This window comes from Maylandia zebra, linkage group LG1 (genome assembly GCF_041146795.1).
Source record: "Maylandia zebra isolate NMK-2024a linkage group LG1, Mzebra_GT3a, whole genome shotgun sequence".
In the NCBI taxonomy this organism is placed as follows: domain Eukaryota; kingdom Metazoa; phylum Chordata; class Actinopteri; order Cichliformes; family Cichlidae; genus Maylandia; species Maylandia zebra.
The window spans coordinates 10,677,346-10,702,454 of record NC_135167.1 but is presented as its reverse complement, the minus strand read 5'-3'; the positions used below and the strand labels follow the sequence as shown (position 1 = coordinate 10,702,454).

The 25,109-nt window shown below is 39.8% G+C and overlaps 1 protein-coding gene across 10 annotated transcripts in view; it reads left to right on the top strand.

The window, feature by feature from the left end:
* Nucleotides 1-25,109, top strand: part of celf6 (CUGBP Elav-like family member 6) — a 155,510-nt gene that overhangs the window by 82,781 nt on the left and 47,620 nt on the right. For all 10 annotated transcript variants that reach the window (XR_003025177.2, XM_024806413.2, XM_076877566.1 and 7 more), the window contains exon 3: nt 14,665-14,713. Coding sequence is in view for 9 of the 10 variants with exons in the window: in XM_024806413.2 (XP_024662181.1) it covers nt 14,665-14,713 (49 nt within the window). In the remaining variant the exon portion in view is untranslated. The remainder of the gene's footprint in view (nt 1-14,664; nt 14,714-25,109) is intronic.

The following is a 25,109-nucleotide window of genomic DNA, read 5'->3' as shown; positions in this document are numbered from 1 at the left end:
AATATGCGAAGTTTGCCTCCACCATGTTTGATGGATATAGTGGCATGCTTTGGATCATTAGCTGTTCTTTTCCTTCTCCACACTTTTTTTATTCCAATCGTTCTGTTATAAGATTTACCAGTATGGCTACAGTATTCAAAAAACAACTTTAAATTCTTTTTTCACATGGTTCAGGCTCATTAACACACAGCGGGAAGAAGGGCATGCATGCCTTTATAAAGTACAGTTTAGAAAATTCCAATAATAAAATTCAGTTACTGGTCAGTGATGGTTGAAACTAAGGTGAATGAGACAGAAGAAGAAGATGAGATTACATGAATTTTCACAGCGAACAGTCTGTCAAACCACCATGCAGACAGTCTGGTGGAGATTAATAAGTAAAGAACAGAAAGACCTACCCATTGCCCTCAGCGCAAGTTGGAATGTGGTAATTGGCTAGGATTGTGCCTTTGGAGTCAACTTGAAGCTGTGCACGTGAAGATTTCTCTAACTTTGTTGTATTTTTCTCACCCTTTGTGCTTATTTTCAGTATGGTTCAAGTGTTCTCATCTAGTACATTATTGAATGTGTTCTTTGGTTTGCAAAGCTGGTTGTGATTGCTAAGTGCTTTGCTCTGATGTTTACCCTGCAGACAATCAGTTACCATGGATATATTAAAGCAATGGATGACATATTAAAACATACGTTCTGCATTTACCCATTGAAAGCTCCTCACCAAGTACATGCTCTAAAAAACTGTGATGAATTATGATGAATTGTTTGGCTCCATTAAGCCACACCTCACACACATGGCTTGCATGACACATCTAACTGATTTTATTTCTTTTTACATATTAATTCATTTGAGAAATTTGACTATATGGAGGACAATTAACACCATCTGCTGCACAGTTGTGTACATATGCATGACAAGTAAAAAGTAAATAGTAATATAGTAAAAGGTAGTAATAAGTTTGTTTCTTTTTCTTTTGTAAAACTAGCAGGATTTAATACTCAGTTTGTGCATTTAGAATTATGCGTATGTCTGTATTGTGCTTTTAATATTATGTCCAAATGGCTCAAATCTCAGGAGGCTGCGCTGTCGCTCAGGGGACTGTTTTCTATTTCCATGCTCCCCTGCTGGTCCAGGGGAATGTCTGAGCTCCCTGTCATCATCTCTAACCTGTGTTTCCTTCTCTTCCTCATATCTAATATGAGTTACATACACACTCAAAGAAACACACTTACCCAAGAGGCGTAGGCTGTCCTGTCTCATCCCATTTCCTCAGTGCCTTTGATCCCTAACCCTCCCAAAAATACATTGCACACACACCCCTTGCAGTGGTAACATCCTGCCATGCTATTTAAGCTTCCTTGTCTGCTTGGAGCATCCACAGCTTTAGTGCTAGCTTCTGCTGTCTCCTAATGACAGGGTAGTGTGAGAGAAACAGGCTCGGGGGTGTTGGACAACTGGAGGAGGACAAACGGCCCTGATGTACCCACAAAATAAGGAAGACTCATTACTGTCAAGGAAGGGTTAATGCTCACAAAAGGCTCTGGAATGCCCCTCCCAGTGTGTTGGTGCTTGTTATGAGAGCTAATGATGTCAGCGGAGACCCTGCTTGTTGATTAGTCTAAATGGAGGACTAATAGAAGTGCGTGACTGTAATTAATGACTGAAGGGGAGACTAAGGAAGACGAGGACACATCACTGTGGTCGTGGGTGTTCCCAGGTAAGGTGTGTCCCTGGACATCATGGTAGGGCATCTTATCAGCTGGCGACACTATCCTTGTGCCATCCCATGCCATGCCCTGCCCTGCCCTGCCATAGCATTGTCATGCTATGACACCCACTTCAGCACCCAGACAGGCTTGGCTTTTTGGCCAGGCCTAATTAGCTGTCACAGCAGGTGGAGCAGGGACCAGGAACACTACGGTCTGCTCTCTGACAGCACAGCTCCCCCAGACACTGACCGCACAGGAATAATGTGTGTGTGGGGGACTATGAGTGCACATGACGGTGTATGCGTACTTTTCTCTTTGACTCCATGGGGGTATTTTGTGTGCTCGAGGGTAAAGGAAAAAAGACAAGATGGAATGGTGAAAGCTATGTCAGGATGCAGTGTACACATACTCCTTCACATACAACCAGAAAGAAGACCATTTTATTGCAAACGTAGGTGCAGTGTAGATTTGTGTATGAGTGTGTCTCCGGAAAAGTTTAATTACCTTTCAGTTAACTTTTGCCTGCGAGTGCTCTAGACAGCAATATTTTACTTTATAGTTTCCCCAGAGACTGGACTTCAACAGAATAGAAAACAATGAAAATAAGAAGAAAAATAAGCCAAGAACTAAATAATACAACAAATAAAGATTACAATTACAATGTCATTATACCTGACAGATTTACAGGTTGAAGCAGATGTGTATGTGATTTATAGTCCCTGCGAATTAGACATACTAGATGCTATAGATATCTCTGAAGACACCGCAGACTGAAAAATTAAAGAACTAATTTCAGGTGTAATATGTTTTCTTTGGGCAGATTTGTGGCTGTAAACAATCCTTCAACCTTCCTCTCCCTTAATAGAGGCCCATTTACACGCTTCCTCTTTATCATCAGACCGTGTCACCTATCATCCTAGCACAATACATTACTTAGTGTGTTTCCCTCCAGCCCCTTTTGGTTTGTCCCTCTTCTTTTGCTTTGTGTGTGTCCATGCAGTGGCGATACAGTGCATTCTGATGTTCCCTTCTGTATGCAAAGGCCTGTGTAAGCTGCAGTAATACTTCTTTACCAATAGCTCTGCTCACACACGCACGCAGTCACACACACGCTGCGGCTCTACACACTCCCCTGGTTTAATCTATTACCTTTTTTATGTGGCTCAAATATTCAGGCCGTGTTAACCAATGCATCATTATGAGGCGTATAACTGCAAAAGCCAAAGGATTTATAGGCTTAAATAAATTATGTGATCCGATAGTGCAAGTTTTATGAGTTGCAACTTTGCAAATATTCTTTTAAATAATAACAATAAAAGAAAAAAAAACAGGAACTGGGGAGTTAGAAGATGAAAGAAAGTGATTTCTACTTCATCCGACTGTTAAAGGCGGCCTGTAACTGCACATCACTTTCAAGCTATTCACTCTATACCTTGTCTTTATAACCATCTCACACATTTTATATGAATTGATGGGTTCGTTTGGAGCATTTAAGCATCAAGCATCCCCCTACTGCTGGTTATATCATTTCCTTCCGTGTCGTACATGTGTTCTCCTAATAATTTCTATTGAGCATACTCACATGTGGTGATATCAAATGTAATATGTGAACACATGCAACAGCATACACAGTGATGCATTGTGCATTTTCACTCTAATATGGTTTGCACATGGTCACTATACATCACTTTTGATATTGTGTGAGTAGGTCTATTTGATCCCATTTGGCAGATGGATCCAATTGTCCGGGCTGATATTGGGTTGTGACAGAATGCAATCTAACGGCAGCCTCATTGATGATGATGAGTTCTGTTCCATTGCACTGAGATCCAGTCCAATTTCAAAAGCAAATTCAGCCATTCATCTTCCAAATAATTGTGGCACTTTATCAATTGCTCCCAGTCTTTTATCTATCACTTCGATTGATGTGATCATTTTCACAAACAACCTTCTGTCCTAACGGCATCTTGAAACACACTTACAGGGTTGTGTGCTTATGTGTGTGCGCTAGTCTGTGTCTAAAGGCATCTCTAAAGAAGTCCGCTAGCATAAGCGTGTGTAAATGAATGTGTGCAATGAACAAGGAGATATTGGTGTCTGTGTTTCTATGTAAATGGATATCCACATGCATGCATTTGTTTGTGTAATAACACTCCTCTTTATTATTAAAACAATAGGTCTTCTGTTCCGTTATTAGTATTATTTTTTCTGTGTTTGTTCTGTTCTGTGTGTATGAGACCATTTAAATATGGGTGTCTGCATAATGGGCAACCTCATGCTTTTGTCTTCTATTATTATGCACAGCCTGTGAGTGTGAGTGGATTTTCATGAATACACAGTGCCCTTTTGTGTGTTGACAAGAGAATAGGTTGAATGTAAAGCATGCATCATAAGCAGCTTGTGTGTAAGCATGGCATAGGATTTTATCTTAAAATGCTAAAAGTCCTGCTGCATTCAATAATTTGTCATTTTGTTTTAATTTTTATTGAAAAGAAAATCCTTAAAAGCAAAACAATCAAAGGAAGCTTCCTGTGACTTTTAAGCTCAATGCATCACCGTATCCACATAGTGAAAATAAGAAGACAAATAAATGTGTTCATTGGCGATATTACTCTGCTTTTAAGACTGATGATAGCATTATTGTCCGTTTCTGTTCTGTTCTACTCTGATCTACTTTATTCTTCCATACTCAAAACCTGATATCCTTTTTTAGGTAAACACATGTTTACATATATATTATTAGCCTAAAATAAATACATATTTTGGGTTTTGGGTGTTTGTAGTTTTTATAAATCATAAATCCAAATTATTTCCTTGTATGCGCTATATTGTTGGGGGGTTTTTTGTTATATTTTTACATGATACATGGTTGCCCCTTTTCTTACGTTTATATCAGCAGAGTCTGTCTGCTCTGTCTGTCACTGTTGATGTGAATCAGTTTTTCTTCATACCTATATCCATATTTGCAGAAAATAGCCTATTTATCATCTGAAGCATTTAGACCTAGCATGTATCCTACAATTTAATTAGCTTGTACTACACAGCAAAGCAGTCAATCATCAATTATATATTTCATTGTGAACTAATATAGGAAATTTAAATCTTATTCATTACTTAATGTGCATTTGCACTGTATAATTAACTCAAAATCCCAAGGCACCCCTGGACTTGCCTCAAGGAACACCATTTGGAAATACCTCTCCTAGAAGATATCGGTAGCTAAGATGTCATGCTTTGTTTATTTAAAACATATATTTACTTTCATATGTACTTGTTTGATTGACACATATGCTTCATATTAGGTTTATATCGATGATGAAATAACTATCTAAAAACATACTGCACAAAAGAAAAAAAAAGGTTTTCAACATGTAAATCACAAAGCAACCATAACTATACAAATATGAGAGTTTTGTTCACAATAACCTTTCTCACACATCTGCAAATCATTTAGAACTCCTCATCATTCATATTGGTGTTTTCTTGTCAACTTTTCACTGCACACTAGTAAAACAAAAGCTAACCTGGAAATTCAGCATGACTGAATGAAGAACAAGAGAAACATCTCCTCTGGCTCAACTTTGGATTCCCTATAAACAAAAATTTTGGAGATACTCCCTGTTTGTTGAAACCTTTGTTTTATTTTGAAAAAATCCACAGACCATTTTGAAATGTTTGTGTCCATGCACACTCTGGGGCTTGATTGTTGGATGTTGTAGCAGAGCAAGAGTCCGGCACTATTCTCCCTGCTGCTCTGTGATTTCTCACTGCCGACTCTTTCAACAGCATTGTGGACTGTGTGGCCTCAAGTGCAGAGCCAACCGGCAGGTATACGAGAGGAGCAGAGTAGGATATACACTCATAAATCTGACAGATGCATTGTGTGTCATTACCTTCCACTTATTATTATTCTCTTGCTCCTCTTTATACCGTGAACTACTTTAGCTGTTTTCCCAGGCTGGCTCACAAACATTTGTGCTGTGGCCTTGCAGAGTGACAGATGCTCCTGGGAAGCTACCAGGTTATTGTTGTGATTCTTGCCTTGGCTCTGTGTGCTTGAATCAGGGCATTTAACCTTCCGTGCTTTGGAGCCTGTACTGGCAGCAGTATGTGTGCTGTTATCAGATTGTACTACTTTGCAATTGTGCATGTGCATAGACAAATGTTGACTGAATTAGGAGTTCCAAATAGATCTTTCTGTTGAAAAAAGAACTCAGCATCTTGTTATCAGTAGTGTCACAGTGTCAGGTAAATTTAGAGTCTCAGGTAAATTAAGAGACGCTAAAAGATCGGCAAAGCATAGAGTGAAACCAAACTTCTCCTTCTTGTTCCTAATTTCTGAGAGAAGACATTTACAAGCTTTATCCAGAAATGTTTATATTTATGTTTATTTTAATCATGCTATTAACTGTGTCAAACCTTATTGGCAGGGCTTTTAAAACTCAAAGTCACAATAAGCTATGAAAAAATATTTATCATTATAATTTCCAGAAAATGAAGGCACTTTACATAATTATGGCTAAAATTATGGTTGTTATTGTTTTCATTTTTGTCAGAGAAAACACTATCTTACTCTTCTGTGCATATTGTTGGTTTCACATTAATGCAATGCGTATTGGGAAGTATAAGCATTTAATCAGTGTTTAGAAACACAGTATTAAACAGTGTCTCTAAATAGCCTAATTATGACTTAAGTAATTCATTGGATATTTAGTTACCTGACAAACTTCTCTAATTACACTGAGTTAATTAAAAAAAATAATTGATGAGATTTTTACAATGCAAAGGATACAATAATAACAAGTTGAACAATTTTTCTTACATTTTCGACAAACACAAGTTCCCTCTTTGTTATAAAATAACAGATTAAAAGCCCAACATATTAAAACTCCCTCATGTTGACACCACAGTAGTTTTATGTGCTGGCAAAATTGCAGTTTTGACTTTAAATGATCACATTTCTAAAGCCTAACAATTAGTTATTTATGCAAAAGAACAGAAAGTATTTTTGTATTTTAGAAGTCTGTTATTTCTGACTTTTTCTTTTTCTTTAACTTTGATGTTTCTAGTTTCTCCTCATTCACCATTTTTTTTTCATTACTGTTTTCCTTCTGAAATGCTCCAGTATGTACCACACCCACCCACACACACACACACACACACACACACACACACACACACATACATATGGCCCCGGTAATGTCCCTGCAGCCCAGTGAAAGAGAGAGGGAAAGAGAGGGGAGAGAGCAGCAGTCGCCTCACAAGAGCAGACCTCATAAAACTCCCTGTCACTTTGACTAATTTGTTAGTCTTGTCTCACTGTGTTGAATTGTCACCCCCCACTCCCCACCTTCTGATGCACCTCTAGCCAACTCCCCCTGTCCTTCTTTCCACCCCCCTAAATCCACGGGCAGAGGAAAAAAGGTGGAGGAATAAATGTAATATAGCGTACTGGCCATTGGTTGGAGTGATCTACACAGCAATCCATCTACAGTCAGAGGAAGAACAGTGGCTTTATGGAGCAGAGGATGGTGTGATTTCTCATCCACTTTCTGTCTGTGTCTACCTCTGTCCCTGCTCCAGAGGAGGCCTTTTGATACGGTAAAACATAAAAACAGAATAGGAGAATAGATCTATTATGAATGCTGTCAGGGCTACAGTCCCCAAGACTAGATTGGGTTGGACCAGGCAAAGCAGGGCAGTGTGGTATAGATTGGTTCAGATGTTCAGCCGGGCCTCTCACAGGACCAAAGAGCCAATACCGGATTCATAGAGATAAATTAAAAGCAAAAACCTCGCTCCAGGAGAGAATCAATTGCCAGGTAATTATGGAGAACTAGAGAGAGATTACAGAGACAAAACACAAATACAAAGATGTTTTCCTAAGATACTGCAGCATAACACCAGGGATTACTGTGTCAGCTAGATTGAAGAAACTTTTTTGCCGTTGATGCCCCCTTTTCTTCCCAAACTGACCCTCAGTACCTAGTCTTTAAATAGGAGCTCAGACTCAAAGCTAAAAATAGGCCACATTTCACCGCCAGCAACCCTCTGCTCAGCTGTCAGCACCCTTTCTCCCTCGTCCTCACAGTGAGGCAGACACAGCCCTCCTTCATGTGTTTTCAAGGGAGACAGGCAGGGTGTGATCACTTTAGCTCTAACCCATCTCCCTCCAACCCACAAGGAAGAACCAACCTCTCTTGGCTCACTGGCCTCACGGGGAGGTCACTGTGAACTCCAATTTAAGAGAGGAATCATTCCCGCTGTGCTGGGCCTGTTTTCCCTCCACACAGACAGAATGTCCTGACGTGTGAGTGATGCATGATGGAAACAGTAATTTGGGCAGGTATAGTGCAGCCAGTGCAAGATCTGGTTTGAAAATGAGGCCTACAGTGACATAATGTTTGTAATTCAAGGTGAAGAAGAGGACTTTGAACGTTAGTATAATGCATACCGAGAATGTAAAAACTATTAAATATGTAGACGTTTAATTTTAGCTTTGTCTTGTGTGTAATATCAGTTTTCATTAGGGCTTCCACAGAGCACATACTGGAAGAAAAAATTATCTATTAAAAATCAGAAAACATACAAACAAACAAAACCACACTGTTGACAGAGATGTCAGTTCCACTCACTGAAACAGATTACTTAACCACAATTCTCTGAACCTCAAAAGGCACTAATATTAATGACAGAAGACAGGGCATATATATCGGCCTAATAATGGTCTGTACATTTCATTTTGTAATCAAGAGCCTCTGTCTCAACCAGTGCCTATGGCTCTTTGTGGGTTCTGTAAGAAAAGTCAGTCTGCATTAAGCATCTTTAATTGAGCTTAAAAGGCTGTAAACGGCATCAACAGCTCCAATGAATTCACTGACGGCGAAACTGCTGAATGATAATGAGAGGCATCAAACAATGGATGGCTTATCAAGATAATGATCCCTGATGACTTGAATGGAGATGAAATAACAGCAAGGACGAATTAATTAACCAGTGTCAATATTATTTTTTCTATTTTGTTATTCATTTGTAACATTTGACTGTGGTGAGGTTTGACATTATGCAGTTGTTGCATGAACAATAGTAAAAACAAAAACAAGAACAAAAAAATCACTATGTTGGGGACATATTTAAGGAAAACCCTGAAACCTTGGTACAGCCTCTGTTATACTATGTGGAGCTTTTAGCTTGCATGGTTTATACTCATTTCCTGCTTAGAAATCAATACAAAGCTGTTCTGAGTGAATCTCTTTGTCCTCTGGGAAAAAAAGACCAAAAAAGCCAACCCCAAAATATTTTTGTCCTAATGGAAGTGGTCCCTTGCAGGTTTGCATAACCTTCTCTAATAGGCAAAGAGACCTCACTGAATGGGTGGATAAAAATGAAAAATCTATGAATTGTGTGCCGTGTCTTTGCCAATCAACAGATCTCTAATTAAACTACTTTTTGGACTGACGTGTCAGACAGCACTCATCAACAAACCAAACGAGGAATTATCTTTTGGAATAAAGGTGCTCCATCTCTCTATTAGACTTTGATATACGTGCAGAATCAATGACAAGACAGTGAATCTTTTTTGGCAGCACATGTTGGCCGAATATCTTACTAAGACACTTAGACACTCAGTCATAAGTGTCATAAGACACTACATTAATTCTCACTGATCCTCTTTAAAGATCTTCCTTTAAATCCACCATGTCACAGTGAGACAATACCTGAATGATACAGTTATTCCAGTTTCAACAGGTCAGTGTGTATTACAGTTTTTTCTTTTTGTTTATGCACTTACAACACATTAAAAACACAATCGAGCTTGATTTGTAGATGTGATGAACAATGTAATGTAGTAGAGCAGAAGTATGGGTGTAATTGTTGTTTTAGTTAACAAAGTAAGTTATTTGTTTTAGACAGGAAAACATTTGCACAATTTTCTAGTAAAAGTCATGCAAACAGGAGTTTGTGGAAAATTGCTCGTTTATGTACGGCTTAAAGGGGGCAATGCTCAATCACACTTTTGGCAGTTGTGGGTTTTTTAGAACATTCAGAAGCAGTCAAAACTAAATGAGTCTAACTTTGTTAATTTTCTAAATCAAACAAAGTGAAAAGAACCAGAATGACAATGCAAGTCATTTTACACTGTATATACAGGTTGGTTATAAAACAGATCAGTGTCTCTTTTACAATACAACTGTGCTTTTATGACAGATTGAAAAAATAATGAACCGTCAGTCGATATCTCTATAAAGGGTAAAAAAAAAAATCAAATAGAGGTTTATCATCTGGGCTTTGCACCCTGAATATGAAGATGAATTGCATTTATTATAAGGTTGCCACTCTGCACCTTCTGGACAAGAAGATTTTTCTTTTTCGGTCTGGACTCTTCCTTTCATTTGGTGAGCCACTTTCATCAGTGCCACCGTGATTGGCACAGCTGTTTAAAAGTTATGAGATGAGTAATGTAACTGACTGAAGAGGTAATGATTCATCACCACACCTTCTCCTATAAATATCCCAATTCACCCAAAGCAACTGTCAAGCGTGGATGCTTACTGAAGAACGAAACGAGCAGGTGTGCCTGGATCTGGTTTCATTTTGCATCATGTGTATATGACGCAATGATTCCACTGGGTGTTGTAAATGTATCATTAAAATTAAGCTCAATATGGAAATATTTCATTGCAGCCTTATGAAACTATAGTTTGGAATTAACTTTCATTTTATGGATTCAGCAAAGTGCCTTTTGTTTAGCAACTTTTTGTTTATTACACCAGCTGCATTATAAGGATGTTTTTTGGGAGTTTAAGCCAACACTAACACTCATTCTTCATTAGAAAGAATTGGAATTGATTAAATTTGTGACTTGAGTAGTTAATTCTGTCTGGTGCGCAAAGTTTTACATCATGTTGATGTTTAAGTTTAGGTTTTCGTAGCTGATTAGAATGTCTTTATCAAATTATCAAAGTTGGACGATTAATCATTTGGATACTTTCCAGCTGTTTAGTAGCCTAAGTTGTAGGTAACAACTGAGATAAAGTATTTCAGCTTACAGATGAGATGTTCATCAGACGTCCTCTTAATATCTGGTAATGTTAGTTATCTAAAAACCAGGAAAGAAGTTAAAGAATCAGTCAAGGGGACTCAAGAATGGCTGAAGTGTTTAAGTGTTCACACTATTCCAAGTGTGAGCACTTATTACAAGTGTGAGCACTTATTCCAAGAGAGCAATATTTGTATGTAGAGCATCTGATAGATAGAATTTATTCTTGGCTGCTTTGTGAGCTGTGGTATTCACATACCATAGTGAAACATGGTCAAATGCCAGTGGTGTCCTTGTCTGTCTTTTCTCCCACTGCACTGTTATCAATCAGACACACCGGCCAAAGACAGATACTTAAGTGAATGTACACACAAATACACAAGTGTACACTCTGAAATATACTGTCCTTTAGTTAAAAAATGTAAGAAAGTTTCTCTCTTCCATACTTGGTCCAACCCTTTGCGATTCCAGATGACTTTTACTCATCATAACAGTATGACTCACTCCTGGAGATTAGAACTGAAACAATGAATCTCTATGCATAAAGAAAATATGAACAGAAAGAAAATATGGACAAATGGGAAAATATAGACAGAAAAAAGTTAGTAACAGAAAAAGACAAAAAAAGAGAGATGAAGAGAAAGAGAGATGGGTTCTCTAAGTGCAGTAGCACACAGGCACATAGCTGTGAGTTCCCAGGCAAGTCAGCATGAGCTGCCTATTTGTCAGCATTGATCAACCCATTAAGGGGCTGTGGTGGGAAGCATATTGGTTTTGGAGGCCAAAGGGGCAGGGAGAGACAAAGATAAAGCAAGACGGGGGGTGGTTGAACTCCTTTCAGCCTCAGCAGCCACATGTCTGCAGGATGAAAGCTTGTAGTCTTTGTCTCGAAAGTCTACGCAGTTCATTTCACAGGGCCCAATGGGAAGGTAGTAGATATCATTTGTCTTACAGCATCTCTGGAGGCTCCACTGTATGTGTTATCTTAGCTTCCTGCCACTGCAATGCTAATAAGGAACTAGCAAGCTTCTCAGACATACAGAACGTCACTTGTCATCTTTCTCAGTGTGTCTGTGTGCGCGTGTGTGTGTGTGCACGCAAAAGGTGGGTGGTGGGGTGGGGGTGGGTCTTGGCCCAAGGGGAAAGCAGGCAGCCTCTTCGCCCAGCCTCTGATGAATTCATATAATTAACTCTGCCTTGATCTGTTGGCTAATCCTGCACTCAGTAATAAGGGATTAAAATGTCACCTAAGCCACCTGCTGTTATTGAGCCCCAAGACTTTTGTGCTCCTGTGTGTGTGTCACAGTATGTGAGAGAAAGAGAGTGAAGATTAAAGTAAAGTTGAATTTTACAATTTCTGTGTAGCAAGCTGGAAACATTCTGTTTTTCCTCAAGAAAATGTATGCAGAGGACACTATAAAGTAGCTCAGAGAAGCAAACATCTTAACTCCAGCCATATGCAAGTGAGCACCACTCACAACCCCAAAGTTTGGCAAAAAAAAAAAATGAATTCCATAATTTGGCAGGGAGCTGGAGCAGAAGTTGCAACAGACTCCCTCGAAAACTCATTGTCACAGTCACTAAAAAGGGACATGAAAGTGGGGCATGCTTGAAGGTGGGGGTTGAGAAATCTCTTTTTTCCCCTCCTTTCTTACTGTGACCTCCTTGGATGAAGTAAAAAATAATAATAAGAAGAAAGAAAAGCGTGCCAATTGGTTGGCTAAATGCCTACAGACCAACAGCCAGCTTGCCTTGCCTGCCTTCTGGCCACCTCCACTTGGTTTCCTAGCAACCCCAAGTGTACTTTGGGCTGCTTAATGACTCTTGTTGCTGCAGTGGCTCAGGGGCTACTAATGAAGCCTCCTGACCAGTCGCTTCCATTTAAAACCTGGAAGCTGACTGATCACTGGGCGTGGATCTTGGGAATTCAGGCTACCCTAAACCTCTTATGTGAGACCATTTCTGCCCTCAAAAAAACCCAAAACCTCACCTCCAACAACTTACAAATGTACACACCACACCTTATCTTAACTCTAAATAACTTTCTGGCAATAGCAGACTCGCATATCAATACTTTACCTCTCCTGAACTTTATGTAAGATTTACATGTGAATGTAATCACGGGGACTCACATGGGCTCCTATCACACAAAATTGCAGGATTCCAAATTTATTCCTTCACTGAAGAGTCTCAGTGAACCAGGCTCCCACAGAACAATGGATGTAGCCTAGAAGAAGAAGAAAATTATATTTTTTGTGTTGAGAACATTTATGCTGAGGGACTGCGTTTGTCAACAGAAGAGAGAGTGAAAATTATCTCAGTGATTTATCAAATTATCTCACACCAACACTTGAAAAAAGTGAGTACAAAGCATAAGGGCAGTGAGTAAAAACTGATCTTTGCATTTCTGGCCATCTGCTGGATGGCTATGCTCCAGGAGGAACGCATACTCCATGAATATATAATATGAAATTTTGTTATTCCAATTAGCAACAACTTAACATATTTATTTGGTTGCTCTGGTCTCTGTCTTTCGCTCACTCTCTGTTTTCTCTGTGTGTGCATCTGTGAACAGCTCCATGGGCAAGCCTTGTGATGGCTCTGTCATTTTACAAAGCTTTGTTCCAGTGTCGCAACATATTGCTTCGAGAGCACATTACGTCCCAGGAGTGTCACCATGTATACAGTTGTCTATACGTGTCCACCAAGTCTATATTCAACCAAGGTCTGAGCTCATGTCAACTGCTGTCAAGTGCTGTGTTGCCTGAGGGCCACAACACCCACTATCCTGCCCTAGCTGACTGATCTGAGTGGGCAGTACTCTGTGCCATTCACTGGCACTCTCATGTTGGACCTGTCTGCATGGCCTAGTTAGAAAGATGGCCAACTGAAGTCTGGAAAAAAAACAAAAAACAAAAAAAACAAACAGAAAACCCAACGCCAAAAATAAAAATACAATACAATGCCAAATATTATGTGTGTAGGTAGCCTCAATAAATAAGGGTCTTCGAGGGCTTAAAACCACTCACCTTTTTTACAGAGGAATAGGGGGATGTTATTTGTATTTTAGAGATCTGTAACACTAGATCAAGTGATTTTCTGTATTAGTATTCAAACTCCAGGGAGAAAAAAACCTGGGGAAGTTTTATTCATGGCAGGCAGCTTTTAATATGTGTGTGTGTGTGTATATGTGTATGTATATATATATATATTTATTATATTCCCATGTTAGCTTGGCAATGTTTTACTTTCACCACACTATGAAATTAATTCCCTACTGTTAACCTTTCAGAAGCTCATAGCTATGCCGTTCGGAGGCTCTAGCACAAGGAGGGTGCTTGGGAAGGGTGGAGTTGGCTGACCAGACCAGTAGCATATTGGTTGTAAGTCACAAAAGGGCTCCTGGGTAGAGATGCGAAAGGGGAGGAGGGGATGCAGGCAGAAAAGAGGGATTGCTGAGGGTCAGGAATGAGCAGGATATAGCTGGTGACTGGGAGTCTGGAGCCAGGAGGGGACAGGAAGAGCAAGGGCCAGCCAGAAAGGACCTCTCCCGGTGGGGCTGGGAGTGGCTGATGTAATAGCATTAATCTCCAAGTGCCATCTGACACCCAGTGTGGCTCCGTCATTGAAAAGTGCTAATTCTGCTGAACTGTGAGGGGAATTCAGGCATCTCTAGAGGCAGTGCCCTGGATTAATTAAACATGCTGGCATGGAGTACTGGACAGATTTATCTCTTTTTATGCCATCTTCACCATTTGATTTTTGTGTTTAGCTAACAGAGGAGGACAAACTCAGGACATTAACACCAGGAACATTGCAACATCTTGCACCTTATATGGTTTCCAGCTAACGTGGGATTTCCCTTTTCTTTCTTCTCACTCTTTCTTTCTCTCCATCTACTTCTTTCCCTTTCTCTCCAGATGAACCGGCCCATCCAGGTGAAACCTGCTGACAGCGAAGGACGAGGAGGTAATTAACCTTCTCTTGGTCTCTGTTGCACCCCCACCCCCCCATTAGAAAACACACACATGTAAAAACACAAATACACTGAAATAGCACTCATGTAATCCCTAATAGTCTGCTCTCACTTGAGAAAATACCAGGAGTTAGTAGACTAGCCTGTAATATAGGTCACTTGCTTCTATTGACTTCCAGTCTGTGCCAGCAGAGGGGCTTTCTCAGGTTTATAGTCACTGGGAGCAGTTCAAAGGCAAGATAGTAAGACATGGAACAAAATAAAATATTGAGAAAATAGAAAAGAATAGGGAGGGAATAATCTTTATTCCTGATTTTAAAGTCAATATTAAGAGGAAAATATCGTCCAAACATACATAGATGAGTCAGAACTTAAAAACATGTCAACTGGCTCAGCACTACGACCGAATACCATTTTGAGGTATCATGATCTAAGACGTTTGGAACATTTGTGGTATAGCCATAATGTGTTTTATCCTAAAATAAGAGCATGACTACAGTAGTTGATAGTAACACCTTCTATCACTCTATGAAAACTCTGCATTACCTCAGATAGACTTATCTACCTACCTATTCACTAACCTGTCTTTTTACTTGTCTATATTCCTATCAATTTATCTGCCTCATTAATAGCATATAATAGCACTGATAAATGGAACCATGTAAAGTTAAATTAAGTAATTTTCAATGATTTCCATTATTTGATGTGAGCATTTCAGTAGAACTCAATGGATATGTCTTTTGCTTAGTACAAAAAGGTATGAATTGTGGTATGAATTAACGAATTGTGATATCAAAACATCACATTCTGCTTTAACATTGTGCAGATTCTTTTGCACAGCTTCCTATCATCGCTAATTTGACTTTCATGGTGATTGACTAGATCATTCTAATGTCACTTTTGACTAACATCACTGAGAATAATGCAGATTAAGTTAAAAAAAAAGATTTATGTGGGCTGAATTTGATCTAACCGAACAGGTCTGTGTCAGCCCCGTGCTTTCATTTCAGAGTGGTGATTTAGACTGCCTAGGTCAGTTTACACTGAGTCACTTTGCTGATTTATGTGGTCAAGTGTTAGTCTGATGGGCCATTTCAATTGCCATACACCCCCCCCCCCCCCCCCCCCCCCCCCCCCCATGCAGATCTTATTTTTGTCATGGCAGCACTTTAATTAACGGCCATCTAAAAACAGGAAAAGTCTGACCGACAAGGCCTGGGAGAGAGCCAATCGGCATTCTTACCAAGATAAATTGGATCTCTCGGCTTAAGAGGGGAGGATGGATGGGTCCCAATATCAATTACTACCCTTTTCTCTGCAGAAAGAGAAGGGAGATGAACAGGTAGTCTGAATGAAATACAGAAGGCTTTTACGCTGCCCCTGCTAGTCTGTCAGATGAACTTTCTATATAGGAGGACAGGATAGGACACAGCACAGAATGAAATAAGACTGAGCAGACAGGCCCCAACAGAGATATTGAGCGTTAATGGCAACAGGAAGTCAGCAGACAGGCCAGGGAAGTAAACCACAGTCATGGCTGACAATGAAATGAGATTTACTATGAAGGCTTGTGGTTAAAGGAAAATAGACAGCCCTGCTAGGGCTGACTAAAAGTGAGAAAGTAGCGAGGGAGTCATCTGTGGAAGGCTCAGGACCAGTCAGGTACACCAATCCCAGTGGGGCCTTTAGACTGTCAAATCCAGGGCTGAACCAGGACATTTGCACCTCTAGAATGGAGTCACATTTATCACTACCAAGACATCAGCAATTATCTGTCATGGGAACTTGTGGAAGGGTCTCGATTACGTGCCTGTGCAGACATTAGGGCCCATTACTCCATTTGGAGACTCTGGTAGCACTTCTTTTGTGCACAGTGTCCCTGAGAGACGTCCTCTCCCTGGGGATATGGGAGTGTCAGGAGGAGAAATAAAAATCAGTGCTCAAAGAATGGCTGGTAGGGGGCCATAGCACCACACCATAGTGCCAATAGGCTACCGCTGTGGATCATAGAGCACATTCTCTGGCTGTCTATTACAATGGCTCATGCCTACTTTATATTTTCCTTAGATTTTCAAGAAAGAACTTAGCATTGTAGGGGAGCTTAGCTGCCTTTTAATATGTCTCTTATGACAACTATGACAATTTAACATTTACTCAGTGTACTTTGAATGTACTCGGCACCCTGTTTTTTTGTTTGTTTGTTTTTTTGTCAATTGGTCTGTGGTCATTGGAGGAAAAGGCACTTGAAACCTAAGAAAATTGACTTAAAATCCAAAATGAAAAATGCATCTCTACAATAGATCTTTCCATATAACCACTTTACCCTTTCTTTGTCCATCTACCATTTGCAAAACAGAGTAAAGTAGGAGAAGAAGCAAGTGATACAGAAATGGGGATTCAGTACAAGGCCCACAGAGAAATGCAAGAGAGTGAGAGATGGAAGACAAAAAGAGCAAGAGGGGAAGAGACGACAGGATGAGAAAGTTAACGGAGGGTGATGGAGGCAGCTGAGTGAATCTCAGCAGTAAATCATCTCAGAGCCGCCCCATCCCTATCTCCGCCTTGCCTCGCCAGGAATCTTTTTCCCCCTGACCTTGTCTGCTGCTGTGTCTGTGAAGAAAAGATGGGGCCAGATTATCTATGATTGGAGATGGCCATTATCTAAACACAATCTTCGAGCCAGGTCCCACTCCTCTAGCCACTGCTGTGAGACTGGAGACCACACTGATGAGAAGAAAGATGATGGGTCATCCAGCGACACCCTCTCCTTTTATTAACTCTGATAAGATGGTTTCAACACTCTCTTGAAATGCCCAGCAACCTCCATCAACATCCATCAACATCGACTTTTTCACAAAGTGCCACTCAGTACATTTGTCTACACATCTTAGCTCTCCATACTTTTCTCATATTGGAAACTTATACAGTGTCAGAATAATTTCCACCCCTGCACTTAATACTCAGCAACCCTATGTGAACCTTTTTAATATCTTGTCCATGCCTTTTGTCTGTCTGGCTGAGGGGAGTCTTTGTGAATGGCTCGTGTTTGTCTTTGCCAACCTGCTGCTCTTCAGAAGGCTGTCCTCAGTTGGCCAGTGGAGAGATTGACAGGACCTTAAGATATTTTGTGCTGCGCTGTTGTGCCCCAGCCCAGCAGGTTGGGAAGAGTGAGCGCTGCTCACTGAGTCAGTCGGGCAGGCTACAAGGGAGGGGGAGTCTGGAGGCACCTCAAACCCACAGACGGAACATGCACCACTTTACATGCAAATGAACCCAAAAGATCCCCCTGTGCCTCTGGAAAGAATTGTGCCAAAAAAAAGATTCCTGTTAGCAGTTAATGTGTGGGATTTCCATCAAAGTCAGTTATTCTGTTTTAATTTTAGGTTTCAAGGCACCAACTGAATGGCCTAGCTTTTAGGATACTGCATACAGTTAATTTCTCTCAGGTTTTCTTGATCGTTCTGTGTTATTTTTTGAACATGCATAATGGCATTTAAAGCTACCCTCCCTACCCTCATCAGTTAAATAGATGTGACAGCTCCAGTGGCATAAGTAATGTGTTCACAAATACAAAGCCTGTATCATGTACCATCATGCCTGATATGCTGACAATTTAGATGTTTGTTCTCCCCTGATTATTCCATTTAGTACCTCACTATACTGGATAATCCACTTGTACACATCAAATAGGGACCAACAGCAGAGAGGTTTAGTGTGTGGTTCCACATTATTTTGCTCTGGAATGGGGTCTAACTATGTCTGGTAACCGGGTAGGAATGAAACGTGTCAGAAATAGAATGAGGCCTTTGAAGTAAACGCATGCATATTCCCTATCTCAACAGACACCGATGCTTGGTTAGAAATGTTTGTTGTGATATTTGTGACATACTGGGTATCCATTTAGCATCGTTTTCCAATGTGGAGAGTACCATTTCAGAATATTATGTTGTTAAATTAAGAAATATGCCCAAAGAGGAGAAATTCAAGCCTCATGTGGGATTGCTATTTTTGGCTGTTCAATTTATTTTTGAGTTTTTCCCATTAAGTGCCAGATATCCATGGATGTTTTTATGGTTTCTGAAAATTGGGCTGTGGTTAGGCTGTTAGATTTGGTCCAAGTTAATCTTAAGATAGGCATATCAAATAGGCAAACCAAAACAAAAAACAACTAAATACATTTAACCCTAATGCTGACATAGAAATATGATCAAATCCCATCAAACAAAAACCTCAGAAAGACATTTTTTCCATACACATCATCAACATTGAAATGTGAAAGGTGAAATGAATCATTTTCAGGTTGTTGACATTCTATATATTAATACTTTATGTATATCCCTTTATGCAAAATCCCCAAACCCCAAATTTTTCTGCTGATTAGAAGTCTGACAAAAATCTTAATGTACAATCAGAATATGATTCACATATTGATATTCACACATTAAATATTTAAATTTCTTGCAATATAATAATACAGGAAATTACATCTAGTCTAACATAACCTTACCTTAAAGATTATTATGTCCTAAAGTTAGTTAAGAGAAATGTATGGGCTTCAGGTGTGTCCATATATCACTGATCCTGCCTGGTGAGGTGCATCAGTGAGTTGATGACTGTCTCACTTCTGGTGTAAAGCATGGGTCATGTACCGGATTTGGGTTATGGTTACTCCACTCCTGAATCTATATCTGTATTCATACTTAATGATAACTTGTGCAATTGCTCTAGAGTTAGCCTCCAGTGTTGTCTTCCACAGTCCCATTAAGGTCCTGTTGAATGTTATCAGTGCATTAGCCTTGTACAGTCCCAAGCTCTAAAGTATCCATGTATGGGGATTGTGTCGTAGGCTTTCCTGTAGTCAATCCAGGCAGGAGCTCCTCCAGAATTCCTTTCATATGGGTGGCCTTATAGGGGTCCCCAAAAACACTGGGGTGGCACACCAAAAACAGAATTTCCAGTTTTATTATGCTGTTGTCAAATATAGGTTACTTGAAGAATATGGCAAAGAGACAGAAAGAAGATAAATATGTACATAGTTAATTATGTACGTAGTTAATTTCCTTGACTGGAAGTCCCAACCATCGCTGTAATGATTCTCAGCAGAGCTGAGCAGAAGTAGCTTAAGATTCACTTTCCTAGAATGGAGTTAACTTTAACAGCAAACTTAATGAAGAAAGACAAGTAACAATTATATATTGTAAGATTGTGAACTGTTGCCTGTCTCTATGTTGCCCATGAGATGCACCAGTGATCTGTCCAGGGATTGGCACCAGCCCAATTCTGCAACATGATATGGATCAAATACGTGTAAATAATATGGTAAACAAATATTACCAAGTAATTAGGTCAGTAGTCCTTTCACTGGAAATAAGATTTTTGAAATTTCAAATACCACACAGATACCTTCCTTTTTTTCAAAACCAACTATTTGCAGGTACAAAACAAAAATAATCATTCGCCATCACATTTATGCAAAACAGTTTTATCCGTGGACGTGGGGGGCAGCAAACTTTGGTGGGTGGCCAATTGACTCAAGTGCCAACTCAGCCTGGTCAATGCGGAGCTTCCATATTGTACAGAGACAATTAAATGGCCAGTTTGATGGTATCATGCCCTTGTTGGGATCCTTTGGATCAGGATTCTTTGTTATGTGGACTGGCTCTTGTTCTGGCAGGTTGTTGTGGTGTGCTCTTAAGTCTGCTCTTAGATCCACCAGCCACTTGGTGTTAGTGTTGTGTGCCATCTCTTTCGCAGATTTTCTTTCTGTATTGCTTATACAGTTTCAACAGTACTGGTGGGTGGGTCTACACTTGTTATGTTATTCCCTTATAGCTGAGAATACACCCTGGATGGCTCTTTGGAGAACAGGTCATTTATTCTCTTGGCCTCTTCTTTTCTGGTGAATCTCTTCCGTCTAGTGGACTTTGAGCCTTTGTTTGGTAGTTTCTAGAGCCTCCATTGTAGAATCGTGTGGTACCTCTTTTTTCATTAGGGATCTGTCACTCATGATGGCTTTCTGCACCTCAGTTAACCCTCTAACATTCTTCCAGCCTTTCCTGATTTTGGCATGCAGCCTTTTTTTTCCCTCTATGGTTGCTTTCTCCTACATACATCCTTAATAAGTGTAAGTGCTCCAAGTGCTCCTAGGATTACCGTGGGAGAGGAATATATGAGCTCCATTGGTTTCACTGATACTGGTAGTGGAGATGGTGCATAGGGGAGTATTCACATCTGCAAGTTTTTCCTCTGATGGGACTTTGTTAGTGAGACAGGGGTGTTGTACTCTTAGTTGGGTGGATATTTTGAGGTTGAGTTGATAGCTTTGAATTCTGCAATGATCTTCATCCTCAGCTCAGTAGATGCATCTGTCATTGCAAGGGGCTGGGCATCATCTAGTTCACTTCCACTGCTCTCTTCTACTAAGCTGTCTGTTGTTGCCACTGCACTGTAGCCCCTGGATCTCCAGCTCTGATATTAACATTCATTGAATGATAATATTACACTGAGCTTCCAAGTGTTTCTTGGTATTTTAAGTGTCAGTGTTAATTCTCTGCTCATTCGTTGTTCCCACATGTGTTCCTTATAACCTGTCTCACTGGATCAGCTGGCATGCTAGCATTCTATCAAGTCCATATTGACAGTCCTTGTACATGTTTGCGTTCTTCCAGTAGTCTACTTTTTATCAGTATATCTTGATTCCTTAATGGCCCAAACATCCACGTCAACATGGGCTTCAGTTATGTATCTCTCACTCACATTAAGAGGAAGGCTTAGGTAGCAACATTACTGGATCTATGTCACAGGCAAGGTAATACACACACACACATACACACACACACACACACACACACACTCACCCTCATTCAGAACTGGCGTTTGGAACTATCTTGGTTTTCATGTGAAGCATGACCCTGATGGTAAGCGAGTCATGGACAAAAGTAAAACAGTATGTCGGATGTGCCACGCAATGCTCAATTGATGGGAACTAGTGCGTTAGCGCAGTTAGCTTGTTAACGTGTTGACATCGTCCAGCCTCACGCACGGGGCGATCCGCGGTAACTTGTTAACGGAGATTTGCCGCGTTATGGCGTTAACGTAATTTCAACGAGATTAACGCTGACAGCACTAGTGGGAACACAACAAATATGACTGCACATTTACACCGGCATCATCCTAGTGCAAAGACAAATGGAAGCAGACAAAAACAACAAGCATGCATGCTACAAACTTTACCCGAGTCATTTAGACAGCTGTTAGCACATGATTCTCCTTATGGGGACCTGATATGTTTAATATGCTGCTGAGAGTATAGCCCAGAAGAAGCGTATATATATATGTGTGTGTGTGTGTGTGTGTGTGTGTGTGTGTGTGTGTGTGTGTGTGTGTGTGTGTGTGTGTGTGTGTGTGTGTGTGTGTGTGTGTTCAACACATTTTATGTAACTTTTGTATCTTCTCCTACAGTAGCAGCTACTGAGGGAGAAGCTACATGAAATGTCAAGCAACCTTCCCCACATCTTGTGGATTACTGACTACCTGACAGACAGGCCCCAGTATGTGAGACTGGCCAGTGTTTTGTCTGATTTAGTGATGTGTAGTACAGCAGCTCCACAAGGGACTGTGCTGTTCCTGTTATACACCTCAGACTTTCAGTGTAACTCTGGGTTATGCCACCTACATAAATAATCTGATTCTTCTGCAATGACTGGACATATAAGTGACATTTGGAGGAATACAAAGCACTACTAGGTGATTTTGTGGAACAGTCTGGAAAACCCCAGGTATTGACATCAACAAAAGCAACATTATTAGAGAAAATCAATTACTAGCCTAAAGTTTTCCTATCTACAGAGATAAATCAGGCACCTGCAGGAGTTAAAAGTCAACTTTAACACATATTAGATTTTATGATATACAGCATGTAGTTTTTTGTTTTGTCATAACTACATATTAAGTACCTGTGTACGGAGAAGTTGTGCTTGTAAGCAAAATAACCAAGTTTTTAGTGTTTGTTTATGCAACCTTGCCAACCTAATTTGACTCTTAACAACAGAGAAATAACATTTTAGAAGTATCTAATACCTTCAACCACATTAAACAGGAGAAAATACTCAATACTTTGCTTGTTTTTTGGGTACTCATTAATCATTTTAATTTAAAATAAGTTATTTAGCAGCTAAAATCTAAAATTTCCAGACCTCCACGTTTTATGGTATTACAAAACACTTTTTTTCTTCTTTTTTTTCTAAATTAATTTTAATTTTGTATATAGTTTTTTTTAACTAATTGAATTTGTTCCTCTAAATGCAAAGTATCTTATGTAATTCCTTAATGATATTATGTGGCACAATAGGAATGAGAACTGATCAGAATTTAGCAATTCTGATTCTATCATTGATTTCACCTATTGATTTGATTACTTAGTGATTCTTACTAGGTTTTCACTGGGTCCACATTGAGAGTCACCACCATCGCTAAGTGACCTATGTGAAAAAGTAATTGCCCCCCCCCCCTTGTTAAATCATGAATTAACTGCAATTAACCACATTTTAATCATGGCTGAGTTCATTTTCCCCAGCTACTCTTAGGCCCATTTACTGCCAGATCTCTTGAATCAAAAAGGCACTTAAATAAAACCCGTCTGACAAATTGAAGTAGGTTAAAAGATCTAAAAATAAAGACCCCAAAAAACACATCAAGCCACAATCTAAAACAAAAAGCTGAGAAAGAAAGTCATTGACATCTGGGGTCACAAAGCCATTTCTAAGGCTTTGGGGCTCCAGTGAACCACGGTGAGAGCCATTATGAACAAACAGAGAAAACTCAGAACAGTGGTGAACCTTCCCAGGAATTACTCCAAGACTGCACTGACAGCCCATCTAGGAGGTCACAAAAGAATCCATAACAACATCTAAAGAATTGACAAAAAACACAAACATTTGTCACAATTGCCAAAACACATCATGATCTTCATGAGCTCGAAGAGTTTTGGAAAAATCTTCTGATGACTAATGAAACAAAAGCTGAACTTTTTGTAAGGTTTGTGTCTGGTTACAGTATGTCTGGCATAAAACTAACCCAGGGTTTCATAAAAAGAACACCAAACCAACTCAAACATTGTGGCGGTAATAAGATGGTCTGGGGCTTCTTTGCTGCTTCGGGACCTGGATGAACGGCCATAACAAGAAATCCAGAAGAGGGCAAGGCAAAGTATGTAACATCTAAAAAATAGGAAGTTATTAAAATGCAAGTATATCCATAACACTGAAAAACATTTGGAATGTCAGCAAGACTAGTAATTGTAATCTTGGGTGGGGGAAGTTACATTGCCTTATATCACCTGGCAGCATGTTATAGGAAGATCTAGCTGTAGCTCTAAGATGTGTAGCAATTTCGCCTGTATTTTTTTAAAATTCATGCCTATTTACTTACGTTGATTTATCTCTATAAGATTGCAAGTTATACATTTTTCTTTAATAACAGGTCTACTAAGTAACTAGAAAAGTTGTAGAAGGTGAATTTGTATTAGTCCCTTATGTAACTTCAAGGGAAATTCAGTCTTTTAAGGGTATAAAAGTATTATTAGAGAGTTAAAACACCGCTACATAAGAAAATGGTACCTTTAACAACAGTGAATGTATCTAACAAGTCACTATTTAGGATTTTTTTCCCTCCATGTTCTATAAATATTTAATGTTAATAATCTAAAATGCTTATTCTGAAAGCAAATGGCCAATTTTGATTTCAGGCATGCCCCAGTAGCATTTACACAACAGGGAAATACACAGATGATTACAAACCAACTCTATACTAAGCAGCAGTTCCCAACATTTTGTGCACCCAGTCTGCACGCCTACATATGCGAGCGTGTCTGGTGGCAGGCCTCCCAGGCAGCAGCGTACCAGCATCAGGCTTTTCTAATGAGTCCATAAGAAGCACAACTTCTTTGTTGTGCTGCCTGGAACATTACTCTGCATTTGAAATGCACCCAGCGGACTAGCATGCATCTTTTATCGTTGGATGCAGCTGTCCGTGCTTTCTGAACACTTACAACTAGCAAGCTTCCCTGACTATACTGCCAACGGGCAATAAGTGATAGAACTGTGGAAAAAAAAGAAATATTTACCACTACACAGGAGCAAGAGAGTAATTCTTTAAAGAGAATATTCACGTTATTGGCAAACAAAAGCAGAAACTTTTGAAAAGTAGACTTCAGAGCAACTGATTCTTTGCCTGGGGAGACAGGCAAGGGTGAGGGATGACAATAAAGGGTAAAGAGAAATATATACGGAGAGCAACAGAGACAAAGGGGGAAAAGACAAAATCTATATGCATATACTGCAGCCTACAACACAAGTAGCACTTTATTCCTGAGAGAGAAGCATCAGTCCT